This window comes from Gallinula chloropus (genome assembly GCF_964237585.1).
Source record: "Gallinula chloropus genome assembly, chromosome: 5".
Classification (NCBI taxonomy): domain Eukaryota; kingdom Metazoa; phylum Chordata; class Aves; order Gruiformes; family Rallidae; genus Gallinula; species Gallinula chloropus.
The window spans coordinates 57,442,978-57,463,872 of NC_140090.1; the positions used below are offsets into that span (position 1 = coordinate 57,442,978).

General features: G+C 36.5%; 1 protein-coding gene across 2 annotated transcripts in view; it reads left to right on the forward strand.

Moving 5' to 3' along the window:
* The window catches only part of KCNMA1 (potassium calcium-activated channel subfamily M alpha 1), a gene marked incomplete at its 5' end in the record, with an annotated part of 459,986 nt that overhangs the window by 423,008 nt on the left and 16,083 nt on the right, over nt 1-20,895 (forward strand). Inside the window, 3 exons of one of the 2 annotated variants that reach the window (XM_084265236.1) lie at nt 13,517-13,630; nt 14,340-14,423; nt 16,863-16,993. In XM_084265236.1, the coding sequence (XP_084121362.1) occupies nt 13,517-13,630; nt 14,340-14,423; nt 16,863-16,993 (329 nt within the window). The remainder of the gene's footprint in view (nt 1-13,516; nt 13,631-14,339; nt 14,424-16,862; nt 16,994-20,895) is intronic. The other variant, XM_084265235.1, reaches the window with a different exon arrangement.

The window sequence follows — 20,895 nt, forward strand, 5'->3', positions numbered from 1 at the left end:
CAAGATAGTTTTTAAGTTATGTATCATAGCAGACAGCCTCATGAGCATCATTCTGCTGTCTTTCATTGCTTCAGTGCATATTGTTTGTTTAATAAATGGTTATTTATATGCATAAAGGTGGTTACTTTTTTTAAAGGACCAACATGAAGTCAGAGATCAATGTCGCTGTTTTCCTTTAGTGAGGAAAACATACAAGGCCTGGATACCCAGCACATTCCCCTCATCTAACAACATTATAGGAGTAAGCTAGCTTCTACTGCTTTTCAGTTAAGTCCTAGTCTTTGAAATCCATTGCAGAACAGCATAGTCTAACACCTGCTACAGAGTTGCAGAACACATAGCTTTAGGGCAGAACTTACAAAATAGTTGGTATTCTTTTCTCAGGAGTGACGTGTTGATTTTTAAGTTTAGCATGGTTAATTTTGAAGCAACCCAGACTTTTCCATAAAAGGCAGTCTCTAAAAACTTGTTACCTCCGGGTTATCAAGAACCTTCCAAATCTTTCAGTTCTTGATTAGTTTTTGTGTATCATTTTTATTCAGCTGACCCTGGTAAGTTTATGGTTACTGGAAATTTTCATACTGACTTGTTTGGAGACAAGATCAATGCCTGATCATTTTCAAACTTTCCTTAGAGCTTGAGAGCAGATCCAATGGAAGTATAATTTTGATTGGAACTTTCATATTTATTTGAGGTTTGGTTGCTGGTTTAAATTTTGTATTCAAATTTAGATGTCAGATGCTGTTAATACTAATACAGGTGCATGTTTACTGGTTAGTAGTGGGAGGAAAAGTATCTCTACAGTCTTAACAGCATGCATATTTTCTGTAAGTTTGACTTTACAGAAGTTTTGCTTAAATACATAGGCAGCAGTTATGATGTGATTGGGTGTCTTTACAGGATTTCCTATGTCTGCTACGGTTATGTCAGTCTGCTTGTTCTATAGCACGTTCTGAAACTAATCTCCAAGTGAGGACAAAGACAGATATTTTTGAAAGAACTCCTCCTCTTAAAAAAAAAAAAAAGGAGAGAGATTTCACTGAAATTAAAGAGTGGCAAATGCATAAAAATCTTGGGGGAATTGTTTAAGGACAGATAGATTCAATACATAGCACTACAATTATACGAGATAGTCTTAAGAACAAATGTTCCATTAGTCGTATTAGCTTACTCAAAAACAGTTTTTGTGATAACCAAAATTAAATTTTAAAAAGTTACCTGAACCATTTGTTTTAATATTCATAATTATATTTAATATAAATCCTCAGTAATTTGTGAATTGTTCCTCTCCTACCTATGTGTGAAGAAATACTTGCTAGAACGGTAAATTCAAACTTTCAGAAAATGGTTCAGCTTTATAGAAAGATCCCTATTGAATTGATTTATCTAATCTAACCTGGCTTTAAATCAATGTTTGACAATCTGCTTAAAATAGTGTTTTGGTGAATAATACCAACTTATTATTTTGGTGACAAATACCAAAAAAGATTTTCCATATTACTCGAATTTAGCAACCTTTCTATTTCCAGTGCATGAATAAGCAAATGGATGAATCTCAGGTACTCTATTGTCTGCACCTTGTTACTAAATCTTGTGTAAAGTTCATAAAAAAGGAATTTTGGCACAAAATCTTGGAAAAGTATTCCTTGAAGTAGGATATTAATGGAGTTATTAAATATAGATTTGCAGTCATATTTATAACATTTTCTTTACCAGATATAATGCTTCCATTCTCAACCCCTCTCATTTTTTTTAGTGTCTAATACGTGTAATATTTTTGCTAAAAACTAATGTAAACTTCAGGCTTTTTGGTTTTAAATTTCATTATTAGGTGTTGATAAGCCTAGCATGTGACCTAAAATTAATGAAAGTGATGAAATGTCCTCATCTTTTTTCTTGTGAAATAGTAGAGACCAAGTTGATAGCTAGCAATGTGGAAAGCACTGGAGTGTTTCCTTCCAGGTGTTCATGAGAGGATGGAATGGGGAAGAAGGGGACAGCCATGTCTCCCTGAGCTTTTCCTCCAAGAATAGTACTCTCTTGATGCCACAGGATATCCTCATGTAAGTTAAAACAGGTGCTACCCTTTGATAAGCAATGGGAGAGAAGTGCTTATGCAAAATATCAGGTTTTGCACATTTCAAAATTCTCTCCCTGCAAGAGAGGAAAGTGATTCTGCTTATTTGCTCAATAAGTGCAACCTTACCCTAATGTCTCTGAGATCTTTCAACATTTGAGAATTTGTTTATTATTAACTATTCAAGTGAATGTTCAGTTCTTGAGTGACAATGTAAACTCTGTCTGGACATATCTTACCTTTTTGAGTGAGACAGATGTAGTCTGAATTACATAGACAAACAGAATGCTTCTTAAAATTTAGAATATATCTTATTTTTTTTTAAATTACTGTTTTATGACAATATGCTTTTCAGTGCCAAATGTAAATAGGCCTCAAAATTCACCTGCAAATTTAAATTTCAGAGTGGCCCTGCCACAAACCACAGATTCAAACTTCCTAAACTACCTCACTGGCTACAAAAATCCACATTGCAATTTGAATATGTACTCTTAGAATTCTATCAAATAACAATAAACAGACTAAAAAATTCTCAGAAATATTAAAAACCTGTAGCTGAAAGAACAGCTATTTTCATTGATACTAACAAAATACAAAAAGGAAGGAACGTTTTAATTCTATCAACCCATTTAGCTCTCTAGGAAGTAATAATGGATAAGAAAGTTAATGTCTTGTTTAAGTGTTTATAGAGATTATGCCATCTTTAAATCCAGAGATAGTATTTAGAAGCATGAATGACAGCAAATAGTCAACATAACGCTGAAAACAAACCAAAAACCCCCTTCCTTGCTGGAAGTTTTCATTATGACTGTACTGTGCGCTGGATTACATGGCGTAAATTTTATGGTTGCTACTTAATTTTTCACTACGTACAGAACATCACATTACATTTTACTTACAACCAGCTTGGTTGCTAGTGTAATGGGTTTTGAATCCCATATAAATTGTTAAAATATGGAGTTGGTGTAGAGATACTTCTGCTTGTTCTTTAAATACAAAAAAAAGATATTTGAACTATGAGAGGCAAGCAAAACCTTAAAGATTTTAGTAAAAGCTCTAATAAAATAATATGAGTTAAACCATCATGATAATGAGTTACTTTTCTGAGATTAGAATTCACCAAGAGGGAAAAATTGTGAGCCAAAAAAGTTCAAATTTAGCAATGGAAAATTCATCTTTTCTTAAGAGCAGACAGTACCTCATGGGTTCTGTGTATACTTTTCCCTTTGTCTTGATACATTTGAGCAAATTGTTTGCATACACTGGTGACTGCATGCTTTGGATATTCTTACCCCTAGAATGGCAATCTGAGGCATAAGTTTCTTTCGGGCTGCTTGATTCTAGATCCTGTACTGAATGAAGCAGAGGTTCCCATACTTCCCAGATTGGGTACTACCAGCAGTATCGCTGCTGCTCTTTTAGGCAGTTGTGTCTCCACAACCTTGGACATCATTGGTAGCTAGTATATTGCTATCAGTATATTGTTTAATATTAAGCACTTAGAAGGCTGCTTCAGATTTATCCTTTTTCCATAACTGTACCATTTGTACTTAGATTTTTTATGCAAAAAAAAAAAGTAGAAAGAAAAGGAATTTTTTATTGTTTGTTTATTTCCAGTCAGAGTAAAGAGTAATTGCAAAAAATTAGCCAGTTTTAGTATTTTTTAAACCTATATTGAAAATGGAATAGAAGGTGGCATAATATATATGTGACATATAAAACAGGGATAATATACTGAGCTGGAGTATAAGACTGATTTGATGTGTTAGCCATTCCTGTGAACTTCAGTCTCAGAGGGCTGACATTTCTTCTAATGGAAATTCTTTCTGTTCAAATAGTTGTGCTGGTGGGATAATGTACGTGTTTTGAAAATATGCTGAAGACTTTAGGATGGTGTTTCCTTATTCCTGTTTTAAATTTGGCACGATATGTTATTTACAAGGTTCATCTTAAGCTGCAGCAGGCATGTAGGAAGCTACCTTTCTGGATCAGGAGGGTATTGTTTAAAGAAGTTTACAAATACTCCTTCAACAGTTATCATTCCCCACAGTGCTAACTGCACCTGGGTGTGGGTGATTTGCTGTGCCTTCTATGGAAAAGTTGGTTGAGTTAGTGTTACACAGACTGGCAGAGTTCAAAACAACATGATACCTCATTTTACACATGGTGTCTACCAAGATGTCTTTAACACATGTGCTACTCTGAAGTTGTGTAGGTTATAGAAGGCAATATGTGAGTGACAAAGAGCATAACTGATTTTATGTTCCCCTACTTACAGTGTTTAGAGTTCTGGTAAAAAATTTTGGCTTGCAGAGAGCCTTTGTAATGGTATAAGGAAAGCATGATTGCCAGAAGCAAATTCTCTGTTAAGTGTCTCGTCAAAATAAAGTTATTCACACGTGAACACAAAATCCATGTTGCTTTACACAGCATTTAATCAAGCCCTGAGGTTTTTAAGCTACAAATGTAATTTTTGGGAATCACCTGCGTAATACCACTTGACTATATGCTTTTATGACAACCTATCCAATAAAACGTCGTGACAGGATCTGGTAAGATCTGGCAGGATTTGACATGGGCACAATATGCTCTCTCATCATCAGGCTTTGCAGAGAGCTGTGTTTTTACAGTATGGAGTGAGACAGAAGAGCTTTTGGTTACTTGCAAATAGATTAGACTGTGGGAAATGTGCAGGAGGCCTATGGAGCTTACCTGACAGATAAATTAGAGGTGGTCTTGATATGAATCCAACCTGTCTCAGAGGTCAGCTCTGGGAATCCAGTTTAGATTTCTGTAATAAAATGATGCCTTAGCCTTCACATTTAAATCTTTGATCCCCAAGGCAGCCTTGCATGTGGGATTTTAGTTTTGACCCAGTCTGTGAGAGAACTTAATGACATTTTACCATAGGTTTCCAGCTCAGTTCCAGCTTGAGTAATTTACAAGTCTGCTGGCACTATTTAGCCCACACAGACCATGAAGTTGACCATAAGTAAGACCAAGCTGATGGAAAAACAATATCACTAGAATAGAGTGACAGATGTTGATTATCACAAAATGTCTGTTTAAGCATTTTGTATGGATCCATTTCCTCACCACACACACCTGAAATTTTTGTAGAAGTTACAAAGTAATTGTACTTAAAGATGTGGAATCATCTGCTAAAGAAATCGTCAGAATACATATTACAAAAAGTGACTTCTGTGTTTATTAATGTTGCTGCTCAGGGGAGCTATTCAGATGCCTCATTTATTGGAGCTTAATAGATTAAAAGTCCAAATTGAGTCTCATGATATAAACCTAATCAAATTCTAATCTGCATAAGCAGCAAGGGGAAATTTGTTTCATTTATGTTTCCGTAGTTGCCAATCATGTGTTGGACAGCATTGTTACTTTTATTTATCAAAATATTTTTATTGATTGCTGCTATGACATCTGGCTTTGCTCTTCATTTTTTCACTAAGGAAAAATTTACTTTATTTGATATAATGTAGGATATAACAACATAATGTAGAGTCTTGCCTAACATGCCTATATATAATTTTTAATGGAGCTTTCCATTTTGTTTGTAGTTATTGAATATCTGTCTGTGTGAACTAGGTAATATAGGTTGACTTATTTGATAAGTTGTATTCAGCATATTTATTTATTTTTGCCTGAGGTCTAAATATGGAAGGTTGATTAATGATTTAACTGAGAAGAATTTGGCATCATTTTATACTAAATTCTTCTAGCTGCAAACTCGTGCTACACCTAGATGCTACCAACTTTGTGCCCTACATTTACCTAGTGTAGAAAACTATGAAAGGGTAAATGGAGAGTAGGAACAATTAAAAATTTAAATTTGCAATGAAAGTAGCTAAAACCCACAGGAATTCAAATTTCTGATGTTGTTATGAAAGTAAGTGTATTCCATAAAATGTGGACTATTTTGGATAGCTGCTGATCTACAAATTACAGAATTAACATGTTACTATTTCTTCTTCCTCTTTCAAAATATTTGTATAGTTTTGGTGGGTCTTTTTAGTCTAATAATAGCAAAGGAAAAAAAATGCCTGTAAGAAGTAGCTAAACTACACTCTGGCACATGGGCAGAGGTATTTGGAGTAGGTGCTATACCTAGAGGTGCAGTGGACCAGAAGTAATGGTCGCTTGCCACCAAGAGATAAAATTCCACTAGAACAATGTGAGAGAACACAATTCTTTCCCAACAGGAGCAGGCTTTGGGAAAGCAGGTTCATGAAAACAGCAAAGGGTAGGGTAGTGTAAATTGGTGGAAACCCAAAGATGACTTTACAATACAAAACAAAACAAGAAGTTAACAAATCCAAAGACCAAGTTGCAAAGAGTGAAAATATTGTCCTACGTTTGCTGAAAAAAACACAGCAGAAAATTAATGTGAATACATCCCAGGCAATAGGGTAAGCGTGAAGTAGTTTGGAAACCATTGTACTCTGCATTCTAAAAGTCCTTTGTATTTTTCTGTGTGTTGTCTTAGGTGTTTGCAATTAGAGAATTACCCAGTCATTCCACTGTTTCTGGACATGGCTTACAAAATAGATACTTAAATAGGGCTACAAGATGGTGCAAGTATCAGGCAATAAAGTCCTGATGATCTGTCCCATTTACTTGTTGCACAGTAGAGAACCTTCAGAATGTCTCAGTTTAATATTTGTTTTCCCTTGATAGCTTAAAAGCACCAAGCAGTTACCCTGGCTTGCTTGGCTGTAACCATTATACCTGTCTTCATGGTCCTCATAGGTTTCTGTGCACTCTATGCCATACAGTGATTTAAAAATATAAGAAATTATTTTCCTAAGTTTTATACTCTCAAAATTGTTTGCTTATGCACTAGAGACTGAATAAGAAGTTACTAATGTACTCCTGGAGCACATTTTATGTTCCCAAGACAGATGTGTTTAAAACAAGATGGCTGTACTGCATAACAGGAGTTCTAGTTCAACGTTGGCTTTATTGGCTGGAAAAAAACAACCAAATAGGATATGTCAGGCCAAAGAAATCAGTAACCCAGATAAAAACTTGATTAGAGATTTACAAAATTGCTATACCAGAAAAAAAATAAGGATGAATACTCAAAAAACCTAAAAATTCATTTTATTTTCCCTTTGCCCAATATAAATTCAGTAAAATTGTGTTTGATTCCACCGAGAGCAGTAAGTTCTTGTCAGAGGAATATTAGCTAGAAGTATTTACTGTATACAGAAGTAAACTTTCCATTCTAGCAGACATGAGAGAAGTGCTATGGCTAGTAACTACATATTATCTCACTTAGAGTGAGGAAAATAGCAAAAAGAGAATATCAAGGCAATGGTCTGAAAAGCACAAATAAAGCAAGCCCATTTGTTTTGTTAAGTTGGGGTTGTGCAAGCTTGTGGCGAACCTCTGGCAAGCTGTGGTTCAGTTAATTACATGAGATTTTGTGAAAAAAATCAGGTAGTTTGATATGGACTTTGATATTTTGATTTTTTTGTGTGCATTTGTGAAACTCAACATGAGGCTTAAAGTGGAATAAGACTTGTCTAAATATCTGTGAATAAACTCTCTAAGTTACACATGATTCTGCACTATTCTTAAAGTATAAGACTATTTCTAACGTAGCATGCTGTTTGCAATTGAAAATGGAAACACAGTACCATTCAATCCTAGACTTCAAGATGATGAAACTCCAATCCTTCCCTGATCTTGTTTTTTATATCTTAATCCATCCCTGCTAGAGCAGAGCTAGAACCAGTAGACCTCTAAATCCCTTAGACTTTCAGCATGTGATACCACTGACCTACCTCAGAATGATTCTTACACTTTAGGGAGCAGAAATTAGCACTGATCCCACTGTCCTGTGCTTTAATTAATGCTTTGATTTGGATATTTTTACTGTAGGTTTCAGTAATTCAACTGTATGGAGATGAATAGGCACTAGAGAAGAGAGCCTTCTGGGAGGAAGGTGGCAGCTTGTTCTCTCTAACAGTGGCCCTCAGTGCTCCATTGGTTGTTTCAGACCCAGAGCGTTGGAGGGTTCTTGCAATTGAAAAACGTATCCTTCATCTCCCTCTATTCTCTGTAGATTTAGCTTGGCCTATGTTTGTGCCAGGAGCATCTCTGAAGATGCTGCAGTCTCTGAGAGAGCTGAGAGCCTACACAGTAACATCTGCTCTCCCACATTCCTCTCCTTTTCCAGATCTGTGAAGATAATCTCCCAGAAATTATTAGATCTTCAGGCCCAAATTACAGTAAAAATCAGAAATGAAACCAGAATTTAGGATTTCCAGGTTCTGAAGCCAAACCACAACTGTCTCAGACCACATGGGACCCTGAGGCAAGAATTGTTTCTAAATTGAATGGCTGTTAACAGATTCCCATGAATGTCAGCAGCTCTTTAGCTGCATGACTGCTGCTGAACTTTCCAGGTATGCCCAAGTGGCTGTACGTTGGAGAATAACAGGTATAGTCTATCATTCAATAGAATTCACTAGAATATTAATGGGCATTGTCAGCAAACAGTAGCAAAGTGATGTAGCTGAGAGGCCCTTTGGTTAGGATAATTATTTCTTTTTGTCTGGCTCCGTTTAATGAAAATCCTTGCCCTATATTCCTGCATGATAGCTTGTTGGGAGCATGTTTGGCAGTTCCCCATCTGTGTGTTATTCATATATGCTCAAAATATGATTCTCATACTGCTTAGATGAGCCAGAAATAGATAATAGAATGTATGCTTTTAAAATCATAGTTTTGAGGATTTTAGTGCATATGTTACCCAGTGAATCCCATGGTGACTTTCCCTAGAACAGCATTATTTAAAGGGCACTATCAATTTACATGGCACTTTGGTGACAAGGCCACAACCTTGAGGCCTGCCAAGTGGATTCTCAGTTTGGGAAACTGCATTCTGCCTGCATAGGGTTCCAGTTCAGTAAAAAAATACATCCCTGAAAGGAAAGGGAGACAAAGAGAAAAGAGGCAGGGAAAAAGGGAAAGACAGTCATAAAGGATCAGTTATGATCCTTTAGAATGGAAGATATTTGATAAATGTAACATAAAAATCCAGTTTGAGAATACACTCATCTAAATCTCAGTAGTGAACAGAAGCAGTACACATCCAAGAACCAAATTTGATACTACATTAAAACCTCAGTAAACTTTTACTGGCTTATCAGCAACCTAAAAGGATATATTTACTGTTCTGTAGGGCAATGATGTCCTGCATTTCATGGGACATCACTCAGTTAAATGAACTACACAAGAACAAAACCCAGTGTTTTGTGGGCAGCACAATTAGCAGATCACTTGGCCATCAGGCCAGTTGCACCAAACAAGCTGTTAAGCAGGGCAAAAGATAATTACATATTGCAGTACCAGTGCAGCTCCCAGAATACCTGCAAGTTACATCTGACACAGTTAGTGCCCCTCTGAGTTCCTGAGAGGAGTGAGGATCACCCCTGCTTGGGAGGCACGGCTCTCACCTAATTTTCACCTACATTTGTGAGCAGTAGTATGCAAGAGGGAGCTTGGAAATATTTCTTTGCACAGAAACAGGATGTTGAACTAGTGGCTTTCTGCAGAGACCTGCAGGAGGCTCAAACTCCTTCAGCTAAATTATGGCATGGGAGTCACTGCCTCTACAAGAGGGAGGCTGCTGCTGGGATGGAAGCAGTGACTCCTGTTTACCAGTCCTCACTGAGTTTTGAGCACATCAGGAGAGCAGAGCCTGTGTTCCTCTCAGAGGCATTACACAATCCACTGTTTGGAGTGTCTTGTCTCAGAGAGGGACAGGAACTTTCTACCACCTTTTGGAGTTCAAGCCATTTCCTCAGTGAGATGTGGTGGTGGTGATCAGTATAGCCAATGGTGGTGGGTTGATCCTGGCTGGTAACTCTCTACCCAGTTTCTTGCTCACTTTCCCCCAGTGGGATGTGGGACAGAAATAGAAGGGCAAAAGTGAGGAAAAAAAAACCACTCATGGGTTGATGTTGAGACAGAGGGAAAAAAAAACACAACAAAAGAAAACATCAAAAAACCCAAAGTGATGCAAAGGCACTCACTCACCCAATACAGCAATTCAGTATCAGATGCAGTGGCTGCAGGACCTGATGTGGGTGTGCTGCACCTTACCTCCTAAGTGTTGGCAAAGAGAATTCCCTTCTCCAGAAGCTTCCCACTGTCACCTTTTTTCCTCATGCAGGGACTGTACTGGGGTTTGCACAGGCCTTGTGTATTTTACTCTAGAGGTTGATCCTGTTAAGCAATTGTAGCCACAGATCCCTTAGTTGTTTGTTGAACAAGGACACACTGTGGTTATAAGAAGATCACAACTATCAGCCCTGTTTTACGATTTTTATGAGCATTAATGGAACAAGGTTTGGGGACTGAAGGAGAAAATGGAATATGAAAAGGAAAATGAAAAGAGGCTGTGAGGAAAGCATGTCATTTCTAAATGAATGCTCTGTGCAGAGGAATTGAATCTTTTCACAGCTGAAAATGGATCTTAAATCTGATGCCTTAGCTTGTTTCAGCTTCTGTAATGAAATAGAGTTTTCCTAATACCCTGTGACCTGAATTTCTCCCTGCTTTATGGGTGCTATTCCTTGACGTACAAACCTGTATTTTCTCAAGTCAGCATTTGATGATGGATGTCAAAATACAGGTCATGTATTATGCATATAGCATTACCGATTTAAGGTGTTTACTTGTCAAGTTGAAGAAATTCAGAAATGTCACATTCACTGAATCTGCACAGCTGTCACTTGTAGTTTTTCATGCCTTTAAATGAAAGTTCTGATAAAGCAGGTTAGTTTTCCTGCAATCTTTTTTTTTTTTCTTCCTCTCTTTGGAGAAAAAAAAAAAATAGAGAGCCTATCTATAGAATTTACGTTGTGACTTAGGAGCAGGAATGTGGCCTGAAGGTATACGATGCCTTATGACTCCAAACAGAGGCACACAAAATTCCCAACTACTCATATTTTCCTTTCCTGAAAATATTTCAAGATTCTTATATTTTTAAAAGTGGATTTTTAAAAATGTCCAAATTTAGCACAGACAATGAAATTAAATTAAGATAGCAGAGATTTATCACATCTTTCAAGACCATAGGATGAAGAATACTAAGGCAGGAGTCTATTTTTCATTCAAGGAGAAAACAAAATCCTTTTAACATGCTTCCTGCATTTCAGACTGAATGCACTATGCGTGCAGTGTGCAATTACAGAGCTCCTGACAGTCTGTGTCTAACAGAAATGACACATTTACTTCAATCTTCTAGCACAATCCTAAGAAGACAAATATTTGAGGGGTTAGAGAGGTGGCTACAAATAGCCTTCAATGGATAGTCCGCGCGTGTGTGCCTCTGTGTATGAGCATATTGCAATTGAGGGAGGACATGAAGGACTTGCACATTTGGATGCAGTTATGCCAACTTTCTTCAATTTGTTTTAATCTGCTAGGGAAATCCCGATTTTGTCCACTGCTCTCCCTCCATCTAGAATGCAACTCACTGTCACCATACTGGTCTTACTGAATTAGTTTCAGCACAACCAGTAGTATTAAATGACTGACTGTTAACATTGCCAACATTTCCAGTTGTCACTAAGAAAACTCTAAAGATATTCTGTGCACTGGTAATAGAATTGTTTTACTGTCTAATATTTGCCTATGGCAATATCTTTGTCTTGCGTGTCTGTTGAAGATATCACAACCACTTCTTTTCTCCTAAGGAATTTCTTCACAGACTTTTTACGCCCTTTTACTTATCCTGTTCTTAACAGTCCTCATGTTGTATTTACCTTTCACGTGATAGTCAGCAGGAAATTCATACTAGTACCTTCTGGAGGGCTAAGTAAGTCTCCTCAGCGATTCTAGTTTTATTAACTATATAATCTATATATGATATAGACAAAACAGAGAGAAATGAACTGAATATCAAATAAAAAAAATTAAATCCTGTTAAATCATGACATCCAGATTCAGTGGTCCTTATAATTTGTCTTGTTTAGGAACAGCATTAGAATGATGATAATTATCACTGGAAAAGTACCATAAATCACTTAGAAACACAATATGAAAGTAGTACCACATTTTAACAACTGCAGTGTAGTTAAGAGATTTCCTGATTTGTAAGTTAGTCCCCAGACTGAGGAAAGGTAAAATAGATAATATCATATCATCTTCTGAATTTATTAGCAGATGAATGTGTCAATGAATTTAATGCAGTGTATCAGTTTCCATACAGCAAGGCATAATGAAGAATTTAGAATCGGTATATGGAGAATTCAAAACTAGTTCGTGACAGTAATAAGAGAGGATCAAAAATCTGTACCTCTATGTAAGGTGTGAAATCTAAGAACTTGGGTGTAATGTGGCAAAAAAATGTATGTTTTTTCAGAAACTTGTGTTTTAAAGTAAGCTTAGCTCAATCCCATTCCCAATAGACAAATATTTACTTTAAAATGCTGCCTTGAATCCCTTTAGGGTTTCTTCATGAGACCCTAAAGTCAAACTCTGGCTTCACCATCACTTCTGCAATAATGACATTAAGTGAACATTCCCATGCTTTCTACAGCTTTAATGGACAAGGGAGATGGAATCCTTTAGTCTCAACTGTAAATTTCTAGTCCAACTGTTGCATAGGTTTTTGTATAACTACCTGGTTTTCAGTACTTACAATCATTGAATATATTTTATTAAAATCAAAAAAAGATTAAAAATGCTCAGTGTCAAGAGCTCCATTTCATACTGTGTAGAGAATTAGGCTGAAAGCACAACCTTTTTTAGTGGTGAACCTTGATGATCACCAGATAGGTTTGAAAACTTGTATCTTTTTTTTTTTTTGTGAAATGAGCCCTTCCATGGCAGTATTCTCATAATTGTAATCCTCACATTAATATATATTATGAATGGTATACCTGAAAAGAAAAAAGCCACAACTTTGTGTGGGTTGTGTGGGTTGTATTGCTCACAGAAACCAGAATCCTGCATGTTGTTCAAACCTGCTTAATGAAAGCAATTTGTTCACCCAGGTCATGCTACTGCTTGCAAACTATACTCTTTAAAATATTAATTGAGTTTTAAGGAAAGGTGTTTGTTTCTGGAATATTTGAAATACTAATAGGACAAAATTAAACCTCTCTAAAACTCATCTTTTTTTTTTTTCTTTAAATAAGCGTTGCTCTTTCCATTTTGCATGTTTTGATGCAAAGGCTACCTAGGATAACAAAATAAATTTCAGTTTCTCTGTTAGATATTTTACAGTTGAAATTATTTGCATATTTGTGAAGGATTGCATTTTTATGAAATATTTGTTCTTTTTTTTTTTTTAATGACAATTTTTTCACCGTGCTTTTCTAGGAAAGAAAATTAAAAAAAATAGGGATAGGGAGTTCCCTGTTGATTGGGATTGTAAACTTTCTCTCTTCTCTTTTTTTCTTTTAGGTTTTACACCCCCTGGGATGGATAGGTCATCTCCGGACAACAGTCCAGTGCATGGTCTGTTACGTCAACCCTCCATTACAACAGGAGCCAACATCCCTATTATAACAGAGCTAGGTAAGAAAAACTAGCATTTACCCTTTTATGTACATTCCTATATCTTTTTCCCACTTCCTCTGTTACACAGTCCCCAGAAAATTACCTATACTGTATCTTACACTACTATGTTTTCTCCTCTGATAACTGTTTTGAATTAACTCTCTCTAAAGAAAGATTTGTAGCAGTTGTTTCACTTTATTTGAATAACTGAAATATATTTTTCTCATTCCTTTGGGTTTTCTCCATTTTCTTAAATAAACACTCTATCAGACAAGATGCTTTTTACATAGAGTAACAAATAAGCGGGGGTCTTTGGGCTGAGGTTAGAAAAGAATAAAAAACCCACAGTAAGTATGAGCAGACATTTCCTGTCCATTTAATCAATAGTAAGAGGCCATTTGTTTATTTCTTCATGGTCCAGAACTGTTTAATCATGTGTAACCAAACTCTGTATAATAGTATGAGACATTTTACTCATGAGAATATGATGATGGTAGGTAACCAGGCTCTGATTTCCACTCTAGCTGTGGGTATTTATGTTGTCAAGTGGTGTGATGTGAAGTGCAGAAGCTGTTCTGTTTTTTTCATGGCAAATACAAACTTGATTTGTGGTCCTTTGTCTTTTTATTTTCCTTTCAGTTTTATTTTTTAGAGCCTTACCTGTCGTTTTCCCTTACTTTATTCTCTTTCTGTACTTTCTTTTCCCCCTAAATACTTTACTTATTAGCTAAGCCTGGCAAACTTCTGCCTTTGGTTTCAATCAGTCAGGAAAAAAACAGTGGAACCCACATTCTAATGATAACTGAACTGGGTAAGAAGTGCCTTTTTCCTTCACATCACTGTCTTATTTTCTGTTGTTGTTGTTCTTACTGTCATCAGCTTTTTCTTTATTTATCTGGCTGTATCAGAGGGGCTACCCTCATGGCACTGCTTTGAATGTGTTTTATTTGTGGTTCTGGTTGAAACTGACTGTCTTGTTCTGGCCTTTCTTAATGATTTTTTTTTCACGCAGCATCAGTAAACCTTTGATCACACTCGTCTGACCTGCCGGCTGTTTTCATAGCACCTTCTCACCAATTCATTTTCTTTGGCCTGGGTCCACACCTTCCGGCCCTTCCTCCTTCCCCCCCCACCAATTTTGCTCTCCTTTTCTCTCTCTCTCTCTTTCTTTCTCTCTCTTTCTCCTTTTGTTATTTCAGCCTATTGTCAATTTGGTGGATATGCCTTAGCAGTTCTTACAAGAAGTCCAAGAAGAAGTAAAAGATATCAGAAAAGAAACCCCAGCATCGTACTTTCCCTCAAGCTATTTGTTTATTTTGTGGAGTAGGCCTTTTCTCAGAAGCTGAGGTTTTGAAGCTGTAAAAAAGCAACCAAGCTTCTGTGTTGCTCCCTCTCAATAAAGAGAGCTCTCACCAGCTTTTGCCAGCAGTATTTGATGAGCATTTCCTATGGTGTGGCACCACACGTTCGAGACTACCTCACCTAGCCCAGAGACCTTTCATAGAAATCCTTGTGTGCTAAATTGCATCAGGAAGATAAAGATATTGAGGATAAAACTGCACTTGCAGCATCCACATTAGATTTGTAGTGCCTTGGAAACTGACACTACGCACGGCTAGCGGGATGGTGTCAAAGGCAGGCATTAGTCTGCCAGATGTAAGTGGAAAAAGAATGCTACTGTCAGTAGTGCCTATTCTCAACTAGCAAATTAAACTAAGGCACAAGCTCTTCAAAAAGTACATTTTGAAATGACACGTCAGGCTTTCAAATACTATTTTGCTCTAGAATCTGGAGAATAAATTGATAGCCATTGTACAAAGGAGTGTTGTGGATATTGGTGTTTGCTAGGATGAAATTCTTCTGACTCCCAGGGCAGAACACTTCTCTGTTTACAACACTGAGGTGTTATGCTTTCATGGTTGTGTCAGGGAGTGAGAAGGCAGGAACTTTAATTCCTACTTCAGCTCAGGTCCTGACTGAATGATCATGGCCACATACTGGCTCAACAGGGCTCTAAAAGGAGCATAACAATCCTCATCTCTTTTAAAGAGAGCTATTGAGAGACTTTACCTGTAGTTATTCTTGCTTTGTCAGTAAGCATGGAAAGCACAGTAGTATATGCAAGTTGGAAAAAGGGTGAATGGAAAATGAAACTATATAAGAAGGAAGATCAGAATAGAAGCAGAAGTCTTTCTGACCTACAAAGTCCAGAGCCAAAACCTGAACAAGTTAACAGCATGTTGGTTTCAAAGCTCACTGGATTGGCTTACAAGATGCGATCACACAGGGAAAAGGGATGCAGTCAATGTGTGAAGTTTCAAATGATGAAAAAGTCTTTACTTTCACTTCTTTGCATGGAAATTGAAATATATTTGTCAGTAAGTTAAAGGGTATTTCAGGGGCATAGCTAAGCAGTCTGTGCTTTCATGTCTTAGGGGGACTAATATGGAAATGAAGTATTTGATGAAATATGATACACTCGATACACTGATCTCAAGGAAACAATTATTGTTAGTGGAATGAGATGAAATTGGGAAGCTTAACTATGTCAATGAAATGCCAGAGAAGGTCTGAATGACAAATGCTACTTTATTTAGGCTTTTTCTTTAAAACAGCCTGATGTAGATTCCTTTTCACACTGGATAATATAGAATTTGTGGCTAAGGAAGTGAAGTTATGGAGATGTATATTTGAACAAATGCTAGTACTGCAAGAGAGTATCTGGAGTGTATTGGTCATTCAATTAGATAGATGCATGTTAAAGGGACAGTTTATCCTTTTTTTAGCCATAAGTGCATTAACACCACTCCAGTAAGAATCACAGCAGCACATCTAACAGATGCCTGTGGGCTATATCAGAGTTTTATGGAGAGTCTTTATCTTACAATGGAGTTCTGTGATAACATTTCACTGTACATGCATACAGCCTTAGCTACTGTACCTGACCAATGCCAAGATTGTCTCGATATGTAAAAGAGCATCATGTATCTCATTTTGAGTGCAGGCAGCTGGTGCCATGAAGCTACTTTTACAGCAAAGGGATAGCCACCTCTCAAGAGCAAGAGATAATCAAGAGATTTTTTAAATGCACATTTTCACATCCATCTTGATTTCATTTTCAGTGACGTCAAAGACACAAGTCTGTGTTTCCAGACATATGCCGTTTCTTTTTCTTTCTGACTGTGTAATGTGTAAGGTCACATGCTGGTGACCCAGAAACAGCTTATGATTTTATTATTATTATTTTCAGTAAATGATTCAAATGTTCAGTTCTTGGACCAAGATGATGATGATGACCCAGACACAGAACTGTATCTCACTCAGCCCTTTGCATGTGGAACCGCATTTGCTGTCAGTGTGCTGGACTCTCTCATGAGCGCAGTAAGCAAACAAAATCTTTTTCATTCCCTTCCATCAGAATTACTGTGAAAGAGTATGAAAGCATAGTCCCTTTTCTACAGGTAGTCAGGAGAAGACACTTTTCTCTTAGATGTCAAGAGAATTTCAGAACATAAATGAGATTATTTTTTACTTGGACACAGAGACCTTAAAACAAAACCAATCTAGGACTACTCTGAGTTCACAATTTTAAAAGCAAAGAGTCTCTTGTTGGCCTTGAAGGATAATATTTTACAAAAAATGTCATATCTCACTTCTGAAACCCAGACCCAAATTCAGTGTGTCAGTCCCTATGCTCACCATTCATGTCAGGCAGCATCAGCTGTGTGTTAGCCTTAAATTTCCTGTAGCCATGAACAATGCTCTGAGTATGAGCACTGGGAGACATTGATAGAACAACAATACATAAGCGATCGTATATGTCACAGGAACACTACTTATGTGAAAAGAGGTCATCATCTCTTTATCACATGAGGTGTCTCATGAATCAAAACGTAAGTGCATGCCAGAAACTGCAGATGGTGGCCTTTGGCTATGTCTACATTAGGGTTTTTGCTTTGCAGACATAGTACAGTGTTGAAGTTAACACCTCAGACATACTCTGTTTTATCCTCCCTAGCCTCATATTGGAGAGGTTTTCAGACCAGTCTTGGTCTGTGTGAGCTGCAATTCTTTCAGAAGGACCTTAAGCTCCTCTAGATGTAGCAAGATGTAGTCTTTTTAAAATCTGAGCACAGGCTTTCTGAGCTCCCCATGGAATAAAGTTCCACAGTGCTGGGAATCATCTGTTGTAAACCCCATGTAATATTAGAAGTGAGAGCAGATTTCCTTAAAGGAGTCAGGTCTGACCTTCACCTAAACCATAATGAAGCTTTTTGCTTTTAAGCACTACTTGTGGCGGTCCTTATTGTTTGATATTTTGTTTGTATTTCAAATCTATGTATCTGTATTTTTATTCCCTGCTGTATTACCAGATGTTCCATTCACAGATGAATATCAGTCTACACTGATGAAATTTTATTCTAATGCAGCCTAGGAGTTTGCAATAAACTCAAATGATACTTTTTTTAAAGTTATTGGCCATATTTTGCAGACATGACAAATTCAGAAAGCCTAAACAAGTGTAGATAAACTCAGTAGCTTCTCAAATTAAAATATCTGTGTATAAAATACTTAGCATTTTCATATTATAAATGGGAATAATTTAACATGAAGGTTCCAACTTTTTATACTTAGAGCTACACACATTATCTACTCACATTATTATCTAAATCAGTGTCCCTGAATTAAACATTCGGTAGGGCACTTCAGGAATCTTAGTAAAAGCAGGGTTAATTCTCCTGATTGCCACTGGTATGGCCACAAAAGGAGACTGAAATGTTGTGGACACCATTGCTTTTTTATACAAAGGTATTTCATGTAGATAACAGTGAGGCAATAAGAAATATGTGGAACATGACTGTTCAGAAATTTTTTACTTGCATTTTTTGTATAATCCTCACAATATATTTTGTTATTCCTAGCTTTTGCTGACTTCAAGTTTTTGACAACATGCCTCTCCATTTCTGAAGTTCTTTTTTTCAACAGTCTTCTTTTCAAACATTTTCACATCTAAGTGGTCATATTATATGTCAGGCACAGTGCAGCCAGAAGCCAGAGTAGTTAATGTGATAACAATGGTAGAAAATTCTAACTTAGAAAAAAATACTAATCAAGAAGACAAGCCAAGTATTCAGTCAGTTGGAATTGTTCACTATCCTGTCTTTTCTTTCACCACTTTGCTGATTGGTGGCAGCGTTATTTTCTCTTTTATTCCTCAAAAGCCCAGCAAAGAATTGGAAAAGTAAAATTCTTCCTGACCCTTCAGAAAGTGTAAGACATGTGAGATGTTTTTCCTTTACTATCCCTGTTCTCATGGGAAGGATGTATGCTCCTTTCCTTTCTTCTCCAAGGAAAAGAACTAATCTACTTGCACTATATTATGTCTTTTTTCTTTCCGAAGTACACTTGCCTTTAAGGAACAACTTCTATTTATTCTGCCTAAACTTCAAGCCAGTACTGGCAGACTCAACTAAATTGTGACATCTGCTTTCGTCCTATTAATTGCACAAGAATTCTGTAAAAGGGAAATAATTCACACTGTGCTGGCCCATGCTCACTTTGAGATGAGGATACAGTTCATTATCCGATAAACTTTAGGGGTTTTTTATTGCTTAATTTTTATAAAAAAAATCCAACTTATGATCTCTGTTGATACCTCTAGAATGCCAATTCCTCATATGGGCTACAGTAAAAATATACAGGGCGTGAACTGCCCTGTTAAGAATTAATCTCTTCTCCCACTAGTGGGGTTTTGTAGTAAAGCAGCTGTAAGAAAAATCAGAAAGTGGAACACCCATGTATGTGGTATTCTTTCTAACCCACAGATAATTTGAAATGCACATTTAAATGTATATAGAAAAATAAGTACAAAATACACTTAATTTATTAAAGTATTCAATTTTTGAGTAATAATAATTCAACAGTCTAAATCAGTGTTAATTTATTACTTTCTTTTATATAATTGTGTTAATATAGAAGTAGTGGACTAAAACCTACTCATGAATCATAGATTAGAAAATGCACTGTCATTTTCTGATTCAAATTTGAATGGTAAAGAACATTACCTTCTGCTAGTTTAGTGTTATTTGCTATAAGATGACAGTATTAGGTATTTTAAATTTTAAATTGTCTGTAGTTTTCTTATTTTATATAAGAAAGGCTTAATGAAGTTTACTTTTCAAAATGCTATCTGTACACGGCTTGTCCTCTGCAGCAAAGGCAATAAATTCCACAAGCCTATGATTCACAGTGTGGTAGTTTGAAGATCATTGCTCAGAAGACAATAACGAGCGCAAAAACTGCATTGTCTTTTTGATGAGTTGGTAACAGTGGTCTCTCCACGCTTCCATGAAAGTGCATAATTGTACTCTGTGTGAAGACTGTAGGCATGGTTCATGTTTTAAATGTGGCAGTGGCTATTGTTAAATTGCGCCAGCTAATCATTATTATGTCTTTGAAGAGATATCTACTGCCATCAGAGTCTTGAATGATATATTAATATTTGCTTTGTCATAACATATGCAAACTCAGAAAAAGAATCTATGTAGTCTATCAGTCTCAAGGTGGCATCATTCCTGAAAAACAAAGCACTTATCACCAAATTAAATGGGAATATAAACCATGGGACTAAAAACATCTTTTAGATAATGTGGATGTTTTGGGAAAGTATTATCTTCAGCTGTAAAAATGTTACATGGCATAGGATAGCTTAAGAGAAGTAAATTTTTGAGAAGTACTTTTTCTGGGTCCTGTTGAGATAGTTATTCCAGGAAATCCTGTGTATACAAGGAAACCAGTTTTATCGATGCACAGCACCTTCAAAGGTTGGAATGGTTCACCTGAGAGCCAAATCTCTGTTATTCCTTTTGGCTTTGAAGCTATGAGAACAGGTTGGCACACCTCCTGTACATACCACCAACAAAAGACTCTGAGAGATGCTAAGGATTCCAGAATCAGATTATACCATTTAACGTTTCATAGAATCATAGAATTCTTAAGGTTGGAAAAGACCTCCAAGATCATCTAGTCCAGCCATCCTCCTACCATCCATATTACTCACTAAACCATGTCCCTATGTACCTCATCTAACCTTTAATATCCTAGAATTTATTTCCTTGTGATAGAGCTTTAGGTCTTGATTTTTCACTCTATAATACTAAATTCTACTTTTTTCTTCATATAAATGATAGCACAGAATGGAAAACAATAGTTAAAACAGTTAAAAATAGGTCGAAAGTCCTTTTATTATTGGTATGTTACTCATGTTAGCTCAGTTGTTTCTC